Source organism: Pempheris klunzingeri, chromosome 23 (genome assembly GCF_042242105.1).
Source record: "Pempheris klunzingeri isolate RE-2024b chromosome 23, fPemKlu1.hap1, whole genome shotgun sequence".
Lineage (NCBI taxonomy): Eukaryota > Metazoa > Chordata > Actinopteri > Acropomatiformes > Pempheridae > Pempheris > Pempheris klunzingeri.
In genome coordinates, this window is record NC_092034.1 from 3,263,534 (window position 1) to 3,279,204 (window position 15,671).

At 42.8% G+C, this 15,671-nt stretch overlaps 1 protein-coding gene across 1 annotated transcript in view; it reads right to left on the reverse strand.

Moving 5' to 3' along the window:
* Positions 1 to 2,232: 2,232 nt before the first annotated feature.
* col4a6 (collagen, type IV, alpha 6) overlaps positions 2,233 to 15,671 on the reverse strand; it is a 60,978-nt gene continuing 47,539 nt past the window's right edge. The window contains exons 24-46 of the mRNA XM_070855189.1: positions 13,601 to 13,672; positions 13,072 to 13,179; positions 12,594 to 12,812; positions 12,345 to 12,503; positions 9,487 to 9,657; positions 9,249 to 9,392; positions 9,020 to 9,142; positions 8,631 to 8,812; positions 8,484 to 8,547; positions 8,291 to 8,365; positions 7,695 to 7,802; positions 7,484 to 7,591; positions 7,309 to 7,380; positions 7,071 to 7,190; positions 6,850 to 6,966; positions 6,593 to 6,754; positions 6,397 to 6,495; positions 6,127 to 6,279; positions 5,817 to 5,933; positions 4,969 to 5,160; positions 4,276 to 4,447; positions 4,034 to 4,148; positions 2,233 to 3,214 (exon numbers count right to left, since the gene is read on the reverse strand). Of these exons, the coding sequence (XP_070711290.1) occupies positions 2,954 to 3,214; positions 4,034 to 4,148; positions 4,276 to 4,447; positions 4,969 to 5,160; positions 5,817 to 5,933; positions 6,127 to 6,279; positions 6,397 to 6,495; positions 6,593 to 6,754; positions 6,850 to 6,966; positions 7,071 to 7,190; positions 7,309 to 7,380; positions 7,484 to 7,591; positions 7,695 to 7,802; positions 8,291 to 8,365; positions 8,484 to 8,547; positions 8,631 to 8,812; positions 9,020 to 9,142; positions 9,249 to 9,392; positions 9,487 to 9,657; positions 12,345 to 12,503; positions 12,594 to 12,812; positions 13,072 to 13,179; positions 13,601 to 13,672 (3,113 nt within the window). The 3' untranslated portion in view covers positions 2,233 to 2,953. The remainder of the gene's footprint in view (positions 3,215 to 4,033; positions 4,149 to 4,275; positions 4,448 to 4,968; positions 5,161 to 5,816; positions 5,934 to 6,126; positions 6,280 to 6,396; positions 6,496 to 6,592; positions 6,755 to 6,849; positions 6,967 to 7,070; positions 7,191 to 7,308; positions 7,381 to 7,483; positions 7,592 to 7,694; positions 7,803 to 8,290; positions 8,366 to 8,483; positions 8,548 to 8,630; positions 8,813 to 9,019; positions 9,143 to 9,248; positions 9,393 to 9,486; positions 9,658 to 12,344; positions 12,504 to 12,593; positions 12,813 to 13,071; positions 13,180 to 13,600; positions 13,673 to 15,671) is intronic.

The following is a 15,671-nucleotide window of genomic DNA, read 5'->3' on the forward strand; positions in this document are numbered from 1 at the left end:
AATAAAATCAGTACTTAGCTACAGTCTGTTCAAGATTTTATCTGTACACCATCTGAAGTGCAACAAGACACATGATTCTCAGTGCTAAGATGTAAAAAGAAACATTACCACCTGCTGCTTCCATGTTAATACTGAATACCTCATTGTTTTATGTGTAATAATTCTGCATTAGCAATTCTCAGTTAGTTTAGAGACTTTATTTCATAGTGTGTGAGCACAGAAATACACATCACAGTAACAAACACGTTATTACCTTTTCTTTGTTATGGATCCTCTTTGAGGAAAACTGCTTTTCTTTTCTGTCACTCCAGCCACTTACAGTATGTTGCTGCATAAAATATTTCAACTTTTGGTTTTGAACATGGGGTAAAGACCAGACAGACAATAAAAAGTGTTGTTATGTCTGATAAATCATCGGTGGCGAATATATTTTCCATATAAAAACATCCTAAAGGCATTTTTTTTCATAATATTTAATGTACACATCATTACCGTCCCATTCCCTCCCATCTCAGTAAATAAAACCAGAGGATAGTATCATGTCTTACATAAAATAATTACAATCTAGATTACAAAACAACAAAGGCTGACAAAAAAAAAAGAGGAAAAATAAAATAAAAGAAGTTAAATGTGACAAAGTAGTAAAAATCAGGGCTACCAGCAGAGATAGAGCTATGTGCTAGACACAGTGGTCATAGTGGTTACAAGTCACCCAGTAGCTTTCACTGTCCAGGGATACTCATACAAGAGGAGAACAGTCTGATATTAACCAGTTTCACTTAATTCAGACTCTTTATTTATATTACAAACCAAACCCAATGTAAGAAATTATCAATTTTAATCTCATCATTTCCTGGCGTACTACTGCAACTCAGTTAAGACTTTTAATTGACATTGCAAACCAAACCCAATGTAAAAAAAGATCAATTCTGACGTTAACACGTCTTTGAGAACTACAGCAACTCTTAAATGTGGCTGCAAAAGGGAGAAACTTAGCAACTTTTTCCTCTTTCTTATCCAAGGACAGAGAAAAGACAAAGACTGAAAAAATAAAATAAAATGAAGAGCATTAACAGCATTATAGACCTTTGCTCTAACATACTTTGCTGGGAAATACAGTAAGCACTATGTACAGCAATAATTAACAATCTATCAGCGAGTGTGTGTTTGGTTTCATGTTGCAAATTTAGTGTGAATTAAGGGTTTACTGTGATAAAAAAAACACCATTTTGGTCACGAAATAAAGAGGAAAGCATGTGAAGGTGGAGATGTAGAGGAGCTATGTGATTCCATTACTACAGTTAGCTGTTGCAGAGGTTCTGTTACAGCAATTTAGAGGAAAAGTGCTGTTTAATAGGAACTTGTTTCAAACTGCCAAACTATTGTAGCACCATACAGTCGTAATGTCAAATATACAGAGATCACAGGCACAAGAAACACAATAAATGCTTAGTAAAGGCTGCACTGGTAATTTTGCATGTTTTTTTTCCCCCCAATCATACTTTAAGTTTGACAAAATATTCTTACCTCATCATTCACTTAGCTTCACTACGAGATGGACTAAAATCTTTTATTTTGTCAAACTGCTGTTTCCACGGTCAAGAACTAACTCACAGTCATTATACTTTACGTGCTCAGATAGATTTCCTAAAATCTCAGGCAGACACTGGTTTAAATTAATGTCTGTCAACTGTGGAAATCAGCCTGTAGAAAATTGTAACTTGCTGGAAATGATAACAATCAATTAAAGCGAATCTTTACTTGTGTTTTTTGCTGATTGTTCTATCGTTAGAAGCAGAAAATGTTCTTTTCTGCCTTAAAAAATTGCTGTTGGTCCAGTATCTGACTTAAAAAAATAAAAGACTGACTAAACACGTTGTGTACCAACTGTATTTATCAGTTTTGCTCCTTTTCTTTCTTTCTCTCTACAATTCAGTCCATTTTATTCTTTATTATTGTTGTGTTTTGTGCATCCGATGCTGTAAACACAAAAATATAGTATTTATAAAGTAAATTCTGCACATGAGGGACTTTTATGAGTACGATGCTTTGTGATATGTTTCTGTAGATGCACAAAAACAGGCACTAACAACAATAATAATTTTAACAAAACAATCTTATTGTTCACTATAATTCTTTACTTCACCTTTAGCAAGTCTCGACTCTCAGCAGTGTGATTTCAGCAGTGTAATGAAATGAATGCGAGCCAATGGAGTCAAAACATGCAAAACCACTGGTGCCTTTTCAGCAGGTAACACAATCCAACATAACTGCAGTTTAAGTGGTTGTGACCAGCAGTAAACACCAAAGAAGCAAAGTTTTACGGCAGCCGATTCTCTAAAAATGTGTGTTTGAACCAGAAGCAGGTGAGGTTACCATCTGCTTCAGTTAGATCAGTTCAGAAAACGATGTGAAACACAGCTGTTAAGATCTTAGACCTTTCAAACATACCAGTGTTTGACTTCACCGTCTGAACTGACTCATCTGAAGCAGACGCCCAGCCCTGACGTGTGAGCGGCGCAGTGCTATCCAAAGAGGTGGCACTCTCCGAGGTAGCCGAGAATGATTCTCGCCAAAACCACAACGAGAAAACAGACACAAAATAAACACAAAGAACATAAACAATAGCACCATTGTCAGTGATAATCTAGAGAAGAGCAATCACACCGGAGCCCTTCTCTTTCCATTTCCTCCCTCCAACTCTTCTTTTTTTTTTTTTAATAAGCCATTCATTCCTAAAGGGGATCTAATATCGGAGCAGATGTTCGACTTGATTCTGAAACCATCAGAGAAGCAGAAGAGGGGCTCATTTTCAGTCAGTCACATGTTCTTGTTTTTATAGATTTCTTTATAAATCATCTCATCCTCCATCATCAACACCTCTTTTTTTTTTCCTTTGAGGTGTTAAAACATCACCCCCTGATGCCTCCCTCCCTCCATTCACATCTTCCTACTACAAGATCTTGCTGCAGACTTGGCAGCGGCTGACTCTGGAGCGCTCCTGGCCTCCCTTCAGGGTCTCCTGCGCCGGCGAGTAGACAAACTCCTGGCTGGGCTCCACGGTGGTGAGCCAGAAGCTGTACTTATTGGCGAAGTAGTGGCAGGTGCCCTTGGCCCCGTTGCACTCGATGAACGGCGTCGCGCGGAAATCCTCCAGGCAGGAGCCGGGAGACACCAGGGACTGACCGCCACCCTCGGCGCCGGCTGCTGTGTGCTGCGTAGGAGAGAGTTCAACAAAGGGAGTTCAACAAAGGGAGTTCGCTCAACACTGACACACTGATGAAACATCTGCTGAACACATGTTATATAAGCAATTTAAAGGCTTTCAAAAACTGGAAGTAGTAACTCCTAGTAGTAAACTACTTGTCAAATAGATATTTGGAAAGCCTGATATCATCAGACAGCAGCTTCTCCAACAGACTGGAGCAGCTCCGCCATCACAAGGACACACACAGGAAATAATTCCTGCCCAAAGCAATGACCCTTTACAACCCTTCTCCCCCCTTACTGTGCATTTATTTTATTTGTGCTGCTATAATGATACAATTTCCCAGTCTGGGATCAATAAAGTCCATCCATCCATCTATCTATAAACTGGATACCGAAAGGTTAGGTTCTGGGTTTTGGGGCCTGATGAATATGCATAGTTGTGTACATCCCATCATGCCTCTGGCCCAGCTGAAAAAATTGTCTAACTTTGTGCAGAGCCTCCAAGTGACAGCAGTTTTCATATAGCTGGGTAGAAAACCTCAATTCCAAAAGATGTTTTCATGATTGATTTGACTTCTATGACCTTTTTAAAAAATAACCAGGGGCCACTTTGACAAAGAGATCCAAGATGGCCGCCGTTCAGTAGAGTGAAAACTGAGAAAAATGTGGTGCTTGGGGAGAATAACAGTGGTAAACTATCATTTTATATAATAATGAGTTCTAATTAAGAATCCAAGCCTAACAAACATGTATGGTTTAGTAACGTTTTGTCATTTCACAATGATATTAAGCCTCATTATAAGAAAAGTGTATTATAGTTTACCATGAGGAAAGAGTATCCTATCCAGAGACTCCTCCAGCCGGGAGGACAGGTGGGGATGGTCATGTCCTGACTGTGGACCGCCACGGCCTGAGATGGAGCCTCACACACAGAACATCTGGAGAGAAAGAACTTTATTAAATAAACGCACGTGTATTCTCCATTTCTTCATAATACATTAAGTCCTAAAGGGTGCAGTCTGACTGTATCGATGAATACTAGCCCACACTAGCAGCGTGCAGTACCTGCTGACGTAAGGTTGTATCTGCTGCTCGGCCACGGGCATCATGGGTATCGGTGCAGTTGTGGAGAGCCAGTAGGATTTGTCGTTGCGGCTGGCGTAGTAGCACACCTCGTTGGGGGAGCAGTAGAGGAAAGGGATGGTGCTGAACCTGGGGAGGCACGACCCCGGCTGACCTGGAGGGACAACACGAGAGAGAGAGGGGGTCAATATGCTTATTGATATTGATCTCGTGGGTTCTCTCCGGGTACTCTGGCTTCCTCCCACAATCCAAAGACATGCACATTAGGTTAATTGTTGACTCTAAACTGCCCGTAGCTGTGAGTGTCTGTCTGTCTGTATCTGGCCCTGCGATTGGCAGGCGACCAGTTCAGCGTGTACCCCACCTCTCGCCCTAAAGTCAGCTGGGATAGGCTCCAGCTCCCCCGCGACCCTCACGGATAAGCGGTATAGAAAATGAGATGAGAAGATATTTGCAGTTTAAGGGTTTGTGTGTGTACGGCTTCACATTTATTTAATTCAAACAGCTCTCAGTGGGATTTCAGCCATGGGATTCATATCACAGCGTTCCTGTTACAGAGATCTCCTCCCCTCGCGTAAACAATGACCGTGCTGTGCTGTAGCCGTGCTAGAGTTGTTTGTTTTGTTTCCATGGTTCAAGTGAAGGATAAAAACGGTTGGTTAAGAGTTTCCATACCGAGGTCCTGGTTGTGTGCCTTCTCCTGTCCCTCCACGTACAGCAGACTGTATCCGTCCCACAGCTTGGCCATGCCCTGAGGACACATGGGAACCTGGGAGCTCTGGCTGTGCTTCACCAGAGTGTAGCCGATGCTGTAACTGCGGCCGACGCCGCCAGGAGTGCCGGGACGGCCGGCTTGACCAGGGATGCCTAAAGGGGCAGATGTTAGTGGGATCGGTCATGTTCTGTTTGTCATGTTAACATAATAATAGTTCAGGAATGATTTATGGGTCAAATTACTGTTTTAAAAGTGCTTATTGTTTTCATTTTGTTTGATGGTGATATACAGCGTTTCAGTGTCTCTGCTACAAAGCACACAGACAGAAAAACTGCAGACATTAACAATAAATGGTTTTCTAAATTCTAAACAGCATTTTAATCCCAATATTGAAGCAACATTGGGATGAAATTCACATCTTTTTGAGGTAATAAACCTATTAGTGGCAAATTTTCTGTTGGATAAGGAACGAACCGAATATTGAATTAGGTATTACATTTGTCAGAATGTACTGTGGTCTCCAGTTTTTGCTTAAAGTATAATAAAACTGTGATAAAACAACACATTAACCACAACAGTCGTACAAGGTAAGACCGAGGAACAATCTAACAACTCAGATTCCTTCCTCTGTTTGTCACTTTCATTATTATCACAAAAACATGAGGCTATAATTCAATATAAACATGTGCTTATTATGTTGGCTATTAACTTTAGAGGAAAACTGTGTTATAACTTTGTCATCAGTTGCGTCAAGATATAATAAGCTTAATCTTTGATAGAACAGACAGAAAAACACAGACAAACAGACCTTGTTCTCCAGTGGGTCCAGGGAATCCAGGGGGCCCGGGGTCACCGACAGGTCCAGGCAGACCAGGAGATCCAGTCCTGCCAAGTTTTCCCACAGAACCGGGACGACCTTTAGCACCTGCAGCAGGACAATATTTTACATAGCCATTTAATTGTCATTTCTCTTTTCACATTCCCTCTTTATTTTGTTCGTTTGCTGGTTAAGAAGCAGAAGCTTGTTAGCGCAGCTTAGCAAGACGGGAAACAGTCTTCTTCACTTCAGCTCTGGCAGATCAGCATTTCTGGTTGACATAAAACCCATCGCTTCTCACCTGAACGACCGGGAATTCCTGGCTGACCAGGCTCTCCGGGCACTCCAGAAGCTCCAGCTGCACCGGTATAGCCCATCTCTCCGAAGGGTCGCTGGTAGTCTCCCGGGGGCACCGACACAACGACTCCTGGGATACCCTTGCGACCAGGAGGCCCTGGAGAGGGAGAGACGGGTGGAAGACGGAGGGCGAAGGGAAAAAAACAGGATACATTCATTTCCTGGACCATCAAATGATGAAAGTGTGTCTGAGGAAAGGCTGAAGTCACCGTACCTCGTAATCCCTTGGCTCCTTTGTTTCCATAGTAACCAGAGTCACCCGGGAAACCCTTGAGACCAGGAGCTCCACTGTAACCGCTGTCACCTCGTTCTCCTTAAAAATGAAAAATACAATGTTTTACTATATCTTTCTCGGGTAGATTTTCTGGGCTGTATTTTTGTTTTGGAGCCTGTAAGAAGCTCCACTTCACCTTTGAACCCAGGGCTGCCTGGGACACCGTTGCCTCCAGGGATGCCTGCTTCTCCTTTCCTGCCAGGGGAGCCGGGGAATCCTGGGAGCCCAGAGTCACCTCTGTCTCCTTGGGCTGTGCCTGGACCAGGCGGCCCGGGAGGACCTGGAGGACCTTGGAAACCTGGCGGAGAGAGGAAGAGGAAGTGAGAGAAACTACATTGAGGGAAGGAAAGGAAAGAGGAAAAAAAGGAAATACAATAGAGAAAATGTATTTACCATACTCTCCATCCAGTCCAGGCAGACCGGGGTCTCCGACAGGGCCGGGAATATTAGACCCCACGGTCTCACCAGGAGGTCCGGGCCGACCAGGGAACCCTGCAATTCCAGGACCACCTGACACACACACACACACACACACACACACCAGCAGTCATTATTTTGATATTACTGCATTCATATTCAATCAGCCCTTTTAATTTCCTTGAAGGCTATCTCACCTGAATCTCCTCTCTCTCCTTTCGGTCCGGGGAGGCCTGGGACTCCTGGGTAGGAGACACCTCGTTCTCCCTTCAATCCTGGAATACCAGGAGCACCTGGGCGACCTCCTGAGATCACACCTGGATACAGATACAGCAAAACGTTTTTTACTTGCAAAGGACCCAAACTAAGAAGAAAGCAGAAGGCAAGTTGTAAAAATGCATCATCAGACTGTGATATTTGTAATGAGGTCCTTGCCTGGGGTTCCAGGGATGCCTTTAGGTCCAGGAAGGCCATTAAGTCCACCCAAACCAGAGGATCCAGACAATCCTGCAATAGAGCGAGTGTGTTTGTTTGCAGCCTCTGCTCATATTATGTCCTGCTGTGTTACCTTACTCACATTTGGAAACAGAAAGTATTAGAAATATTTCACCTTTGGCTCCGGGACCTCCAGGACCTCCCGGGAGACCAGGAGACCCATCTAGTCCTCTTCTTCCTGGGAAGCCGAGCTGGCCCTTCAGCCCGGGGAAACCAGGGGAGCCTGTAGAGGAGACGAGACGAATACGTTTCTAGCTGACTGAGGCTTCCTCTGAACGAATCTCTGCTGTCTTGACAGAAAATCTGCATCTGGTCATTTCTCTCACCTGTTATTCCAGGCCGTCCCTGTTCGCCAGGCGCTCCCTTCGCTCCAGGGAAACCTGGACTTCCTGGAAAGCCGTTGTCACCGGGGGCGCCGTCATTGGAACGGCCACCTGAAGAGAGATAATCAATCTGGTCAAACATCATTATCAGTTTGGATAGCACTGAAGACATTAAGACTGGAAATTTAAGTTTCACAGAACCACAAATGTTTCCGGTGCTGGAGGCGCCTTCAACGTTTCTTTGGACCTTTTTAAGTGATACAGTAAATATATAACTTGTAAAATCAGTAAAACAGACACTGTAGTCTGGTAGTGCTACTAATAGAGGCTAAAAGGGGGAATAAAAGGCAGTTGCATGTCAACACATACAGTTTGGAAGTGCGACTCGGCATGAAATAAAGATAAAAACCAAGACAAACAGCTGACATGCTACTGGACTTGAAAATGTGGATACACAAGTGGTAGATTGTGGGTTTTAGCAATCTATTCTCAAGTTCTAAATACTTTCAAGGAGCTAATTTTAGTCAGTCCACAGGAAGCATAGCCATATTTGGGAAAGAGGGGTAAGTTTCACTTAAATCAACCATGCTGTGTCTCACCTGGGAAGCCTGAGTCTCCTGGCTGGCCTTTAGCCCCTGGAGCTCCAGGATAACCATAACTTTCTCCAGGTAGACCTGAGGAAGAAAACATGTGAGTCAATGGATGGGATTTATGTTTTATTATTTATAAATAGTCTTAAAAATGCACTGGAGGCTGTTTTATGGCGTTGTGCGGCCTGATATTCACACTCACCTTTGGCGCCAGACAGACCGAATTCTCCAGGGTTGCCAGGGAGACCAGGTGCACCATCATCACCCTGAGAGAAAACATCAGAACTTGAATGTCACCGACTGAACCTGCTCCATGTTTGCATTTGCAGGTCCAGGTGTGTTTTCATACCCTTGGTCCAGACATGCCGGGGAATCCCACAATCCCAGCCTCTCCCTTCGGTCCGGGGAAGCCTGGAGAGCCTGGTTGCCCGGGAAACCCAGGCTGTCCCGGCTGTCCTTTACTCTGCTCGGCCAAACCAGGAAGTCCAGGCAGACCCTGACGACCAGGCAGACCTGGCAGACCCTTGTCACCTGAGACCAGACGCAGACGGGGAGTGACGTGGGGAAGAAAAACACTTCTTGGTGACTTTAATTAACAGATGAAAACCTTTGAATGCATGAATAACAGTACAGAAACGGCTTTATCTATAAATGTTAAAAGAAATAGGAGCATTTAAGATAAAGGTTTTATGCTAATACAGATAATGTGTACAGGAAGTAAACAGGAAGTAGTGTAACCTCTGGGTCCGGGGAAGCCGGGAAGGCCGCTGCTCCCGGGGGTCCCAGGTTCTCCTCTTTCCACAAACTCTGATCGCAGAGGGGGGGCAGGCAGGCCAGGGAGGCCGGGGTATCCTCTGTCACCTAGTAAAAACAGGTGGATGTTAGTGGGAGTCACAGCAAACCAGGTGTCCTTCTCATACGGTCGATCAGACGTAGCAGATCCTCATTCCTGATCTGGACACGCTACCTTTCTGTCCAGGGTATCCGGGGCCGCCGGGGAGTCCATCTCTTCCCGACCCTCCAGGTTGTCCTTTTCCTCCAGGAAACCCTGGCGTTCCAGGACGACCTGGTAGTCCGGGGAAACCCATCAGTCCGGGGAAACCTCTCTCACCTGTGGGAAAAACACAGTGAATCACATTGTTGTTGTCACTGTGAGGAGACGGGAGAATTAACAACTGTGATTGGAAACACTAGCACCAGCTTACCCTTCCTTCCTGATGGTCCTGGGATTCCCGGTATAGTTCCTGGTCCCGGGGGTCCAGGGGGTCCCCTTGGCCCTGGTGACCCAGGGATGCCACTCTCTCCTGGTGTTCCCTTCATTCCAGCAGGCCCTGGGAAACCCGGGTCTCCTCTTTCTCCCTTGCGACCAGGGAAACCTGACGGTGGGCGGATGATGAAGGGACAGATGAAGGATGGTGAGACGGGCAAAACAGTTGTCAATCTAAAAAAACAGTATTAATCTAAAAATGTAATTTTATGAATAGAAATTTCACTTATTCAGACGCACAACATACAATCAATAACTTACCTTTATAATTGATAATACATTAACTTACCTTTGACACAGTTTATTTAAGAATATTAAACACAATCAGTGTATGAATTATTTCGACACACATACACACAATTTGCCTAAAAAGCAAAAAAAACAGACAACAATGTAGACACACGTTACATTACATTGTTTCATTGCCTTGATTTGGCTGCAATTGCACTTATTTTGGCTCGTTTCAGATACATATGCAGGGATTGGAAATGTTTAAACATCAGCAAGACCAAATTTGTAATTATGCTGTGTAATTTCATTCAAATATCGAAGAATCTCAAGTGCAATTCCAGGTTGAATTAGCGAAGTTCGCTTGCCTAAAGTTTGTTTGTCCTACAGGATAGCATACTACCCGCTACGGCTTACATTCTTAAAAAGAGAACCCATTTTCAACACATCTGTCTGGGACAACGCGGTGATGAGTTGAAAGTTAGAAGTCCCTTTTAAGAGTGTAGAAAATGCCTCTAAAGTCACTGATGCAGCCACGTTGTTAAACAGCATTTGCGCCAAAAAACTTTAGCCATCACACAAGCCTGCTGCAATTAATGTGATAAACACGTCTAGTACAGATTACACTTCTTATAATTGAACTATGAGGGTTAGTACCGGCTGCAAAAACAAATCCAAACATCAGCGGTCACATTTCTTGAGAGAACTTTCTGTTTCTGAGTCTCTCACAGCTAAAATGTCCATCTTAGGCTTTTAATTTGACCATTGATTGAGTTTTAAAAATTGTATTTGCGTTCAATCAGCCGACTGAGTGCTTCAGTTGGCTTCAGAGTTACATTTGTTTCCATCAAGTGTTATAGTCACACATTTTCTGCCTTGTTTCCGTTCAGTTTATTTGCCAGAGAGGAGGAGGCAACATTATTTTTCTTGAAGAAATGAGGGTACATTGTTGTGTGTCCGTATATTCTTTTTAAAAGTCTTTCCAGCGTTTAGAAATCAGCTGCCAAAGCTCTGTTGTAAACCTGGAAGAACAATCAGGGTTTATAAATGGTTTATAATTAGGTTATTAATTAAGTTGTAAGCACATTATAAAGCAATTATAAACAAGTTAGAACACAGTTTTCATGTGTTGGCTCACTGGCAAGACCCAGTTACTGCGTACTAGCCAGTAATCTTATAAACTAATGACTTAGGAATGTTTAGATTTGGCAGATTTGGCCTTAATGTATCAAACACACGCCAAAGCCTTTGTGCATGAACCTGGTACTTTGATATCTCATAATTTGATCTGCCAAATAAAACTGTTGGACAGACAAAGACAAAGCAAGCTGAGACACCAGTGAGGTCTGAGGCTGCAGATAAATGTGGGTTCGTCTGTCACTGTTGCAAACAACCTGATTAATAAACTAATCCTAAACCATTCAGAAATGCTTCATGTCTTATTGTAAAGTGGTACCGAACACTCAAACATGAACACCAGGAAAGTGGTTGTGTCTTCAGCACTGAAAACTGAACTAAGCACCCAGAAACAAGGTCGAGAATTAGCTTTCAATCTCAACTTTGCTGCTGACGTGCATGGAAAATCTTACGAGTGCTCAGGAAAAAAAAGGGAATTTGAATCTACTCTTCCATAAGAACTGCGTCCAAAGACTATGTGATACAGTGAAAAGTGCAGACACATGATAATGTCTCTGTGACACTCCAGTATGTGTGATTTGTAGCATAGCGGCTAAAATATGTCAAACCAAGAGTACGTTCTTGCAAATGTACAAAAAAAACCAAACATCATATTGTATTTTCATGACAGAAATAATGGGATGATATCACCATACTGGTAGATTTCCTTCATTTGTTCAAGAATATGGTGACTGCATAATTAATCTAATTATGGAGATGGACATTTTTGGCTGTACAGATGAGAAAAGGAGAGCAGGCCGACACGTTGAGGAACGCTGCTGTTAAGGTGTTTGGTCTAATGCGTGAATAGCAGGAGGAGGGAGGAATGAAAGCAAAGGATGGATGGATGAACGGATGGATGGATGGATGGATGGATGGATGGGGGAGAGAGTGTCTCACCTTGGCAGCCTATAGCGAATGACCCAACAGCAAGAAAAAGATGGAGGGATGAGAGGATGGATGGAGATAATGGTGGTGGAGTGAAGGAAGGAGGGAAGAAAGGAGGAAGGAAAAGAGGACAAAGAGAAATACAAAACAGGAGAAGAGGACATTCTTTTGGGTGATGCAGAGTTTAAATAAACAACAAGAACAAAACAGGCAAATGTGGCGTCTGATAAATGGAGGATTGTGAAAGAAATACAGTGAAAAAAAGAGAGGAATGAACCAACGCTGGTAAAAGTGAAGGGATGAGAAGTGAAAGACAGGCAAGAATTAAATATTTTTCTCTTCTTTTACCATAAATCAAGCAACAAATAACTCTATTTACACATACACATACACATGATCCCTAAAATATACAACGTAAGACTTCTAAATTCCTACAAAATTAAACAGAAGTCTGGTGAGCCATGTGGTGAAACACTGACAGGGTCGCTGGATCTTTCCCCTCACCTGGTGATCCGGTCAGTCCCTGATTGCCAGGAGGTCCAGGCCGACCGGGAATGCCACCGCTCAGCTCACCTGGAGGTCCGGGAGGTCCGGGAATACCTGGAAGACCGTCAACTCCGCGCTCTCCCTTCAGTCCAGGAACACCAAAACGTCCATCACCACCTGGCAGAGTAAGAAATATGTTTAGATAACTGCTGTGTGAATACCTGATTTAAGGATGTGACAACGTGACGCTCTCTGTCTCAGACCCACCAGGTAATCCAGGACTCCCCGGTGTCCCAGGCTGGCCCTTGTCTCCAGGGATTCCTGGCGAACCGTCCCGTCCTGGACCTCCAGATGTGGCTCCCAGTACCTCTCCAGGCTGGCCCTTGGCTCCGGGACGCCCTGGAACACCATCCTTCCCCCTGGCGCCGTCAAAGCTCTGTCCTGGAGCGCCTGGAACTCCAGGGTCCCCTCTGGGTCCAGGGAAACCTGTACGGAGGAGAGGGGGAGGAAACAGCAGAGGCGATTAAGGAGGGCATGGATTAAAATCAGAACCTCTTTACACTTCAGTGAAGTGCAGTGAATGTAATGCACAGGTTTAATCGACGGATCTGCTGGAACACAGACAGGAAAACCACAGGACCGACTCCTTATGTGGACAGTTGGCAGCCAGGAGGCTAAATTACACCAACACGCTCTCAAAAGACTGACGTCGCTGTTATAGTGGTTATGGTGTCACATGGTTTACCTTGTGGTCCGGGCTGGCCTCCAAAACCGGGGCCTCCTCTCTCTCCTTTGGTGCCGTCAAACCCTGGACGGCCGGGGCCTCCAGGGAAACCTGGCTGACCTTTAGTACCTGACAGGCGCAGACACATACAACTTTAATTCTGAGCTGAGTTCACTTTGTTAAAATGGTATTTTTATGTCTTTTATCTCTTAACAGATTCCTGTCCCACTTGCTACACAACAGTAACTGAACCTACGAGGAAGAAATGTGTTCATAACAAACAGAGGAGGGACAAAGAAAGTGTGCCACCTACAGAAAATCAAACTCTATCATTAATTAATTGAACTTTCCATGTGGCATACATCGAAATTAACCTCGTCTTGAGCATTGTGGTATTATTGTTACATTCATCCATACACCAACTGGTGTGTGACTACCTTCAGCCAGTGACTACAGCGGTAAAAAGACGACATTAAATGACATAATACATGTGCAAACTGGGAAAAGAAAAGCACAGAAAAAGCAGTAAAAACCATCTGTGAAATCGTACCTGGCCGTCCAGGTATACCAGGGGCACCGGGGTCTCCATCCTCTCCAGGTATGGTGCATGGTAGCACTTGGCCTGGTAGCAGTCACACACAGGTTAGCAACTCTTTATATTCACTTGGACACAAAACACTGACTACAAATAACTACACGCTTCTCTCACTGAGACCTATCAGACACCTCAAACTCTTGAGCTTGTTAAATTAAGTTTCAAAAATAGTATTTGACCCAGGTATTAATCACACATACACTAAATACAAACAACATATATTCTAATGCGATATACAAAGCTAGTGTTGATGTTTAGTAACACTGAGAATACTCTGCACAACACATCTTTAGCTCAAGTCGTTATTTTTAACCATCAACCAGGAAATTCTCGTGAATGTCCTTCGCACTGGTGATTGTCTGTCGCCTCCATTCACGCCATCACTGCTCTCAAGTAGAAGACCTCCATCAAGGTTCATTTGAGTTTAATCAGAAGAATTGTTGTGTTGGTTGGATGTCGTTAGTAGCAAATTTATCACAATGAAGTGCAGCTCAAAAAAAAAAAAAAATAGAGGATGATGAACAGGCTCTAAAATTAGAAAAGTTAAAAGTTATAAATTGAGTTTTGTGTTTGGGGATCAGTTCTATTATTCCCCCCCGACCCTCACTGGTTAAAAGCGCTTAGCAGAGGCAGGGCTTGGAAACATGCGCCAGGTTTCAGCAGCTTTGGTTGGAGGAGGAGGAGAGTGTGGCCGGTCACCGGAGGGGCCGTACGGTGTGCCGGCGAGCCTCCGAAGGGCCGCGAAACCTGAAACTCGACTGTCAATCATCGACCGACTCGGCCAGAGTGGAAGACGCAGGGAGCGCGAAGCTTCCATCGGCTCCGCCATGAACAAATGATTGACAGCGAGCCGACTGGTTTCACAGTGCAAAAGGCTACATTTCCCAGAAGTACTTGCTTTGTGGACTACAGTGACATCATCTTAAACTACCGGACACTAACCGTGTGTTCACACAGCAAACAGTGGATCAGTTACTGGAGCACATTTACTGGATGTCTGTGGCCGGAGCTCCAGTGCGAACAGACTGAACAGATTAGATTTATTTGTATAATTATTATTTATCTTAATTATTACATATTTTTATAATGATTAATTAGTTAATTCTTTGTATAATTATCATTATGTTTTATTTTAATATAATTATTGGTTAGTGTTATTATTCATTATTTCATAATTATCAATTAAATAGATTTTTTCTTTGTATAAATATTAAATTTTTATTTTTGAATGTGTTTGTGATTATTATGTTTTATTTTGTTGTTGCTTATTTTTGTTATTATTTTATAATTATTCATTAAATTAGATAAAATAGATTAATTAGATTTCCACTTTTTATATATGATGGAGTTTTTAATTTTTTTTTTTCCATCAATTCAATTTAATTTCAGTTTAGTTTTTATTTCAGTATTTTAGTTTTTCATTATAATATTGGGAGTTTTTGTCTGCACAAATACCTTCTTAGTCTGATTGTGTTGACTTTTGACAAATTGACAAAGACTCAAACTAAGAACATTTTATTTTAGTCATTCTGTGTCAACACAATAATGTTTCAGTTGGTTTTTAGTCTAGCTTTAGTTCACTGTAATAATATTCAGCCAAACAAATAAGAGGCTTATTCATTAAGTGAAGTGTAAATTCATTAAAGGACAACTTTTATTTGAAAGTTTACCGTTACAAGAGGCTCTGACAGCTGTTGCATCCGTTTGGGTGGATGGTGAAGGTTTTCTTAGTATAATCAACACATTTTTATCCAGCAAAGAGCCTTATATATTATATATATATGTGGTTTTGGTCTTTCTTCTTGCTCTGTCGTATAAAATGTGGTGTCAGGTATGTCCACACACTCATCAGAATTTAAAAACACAAGAAACTGAATCTATATCTGATTCAGGATTTGTTGGCAATATATGTTTCCGTCTTGTTCATTTAGTTACAGACATTTAATGTAAAGAAACACAGTTATTAAGTTTTGAGGCTGATTTAACAACACTGCTTGCATAGTGAACACATGATAAATTAGTGTAT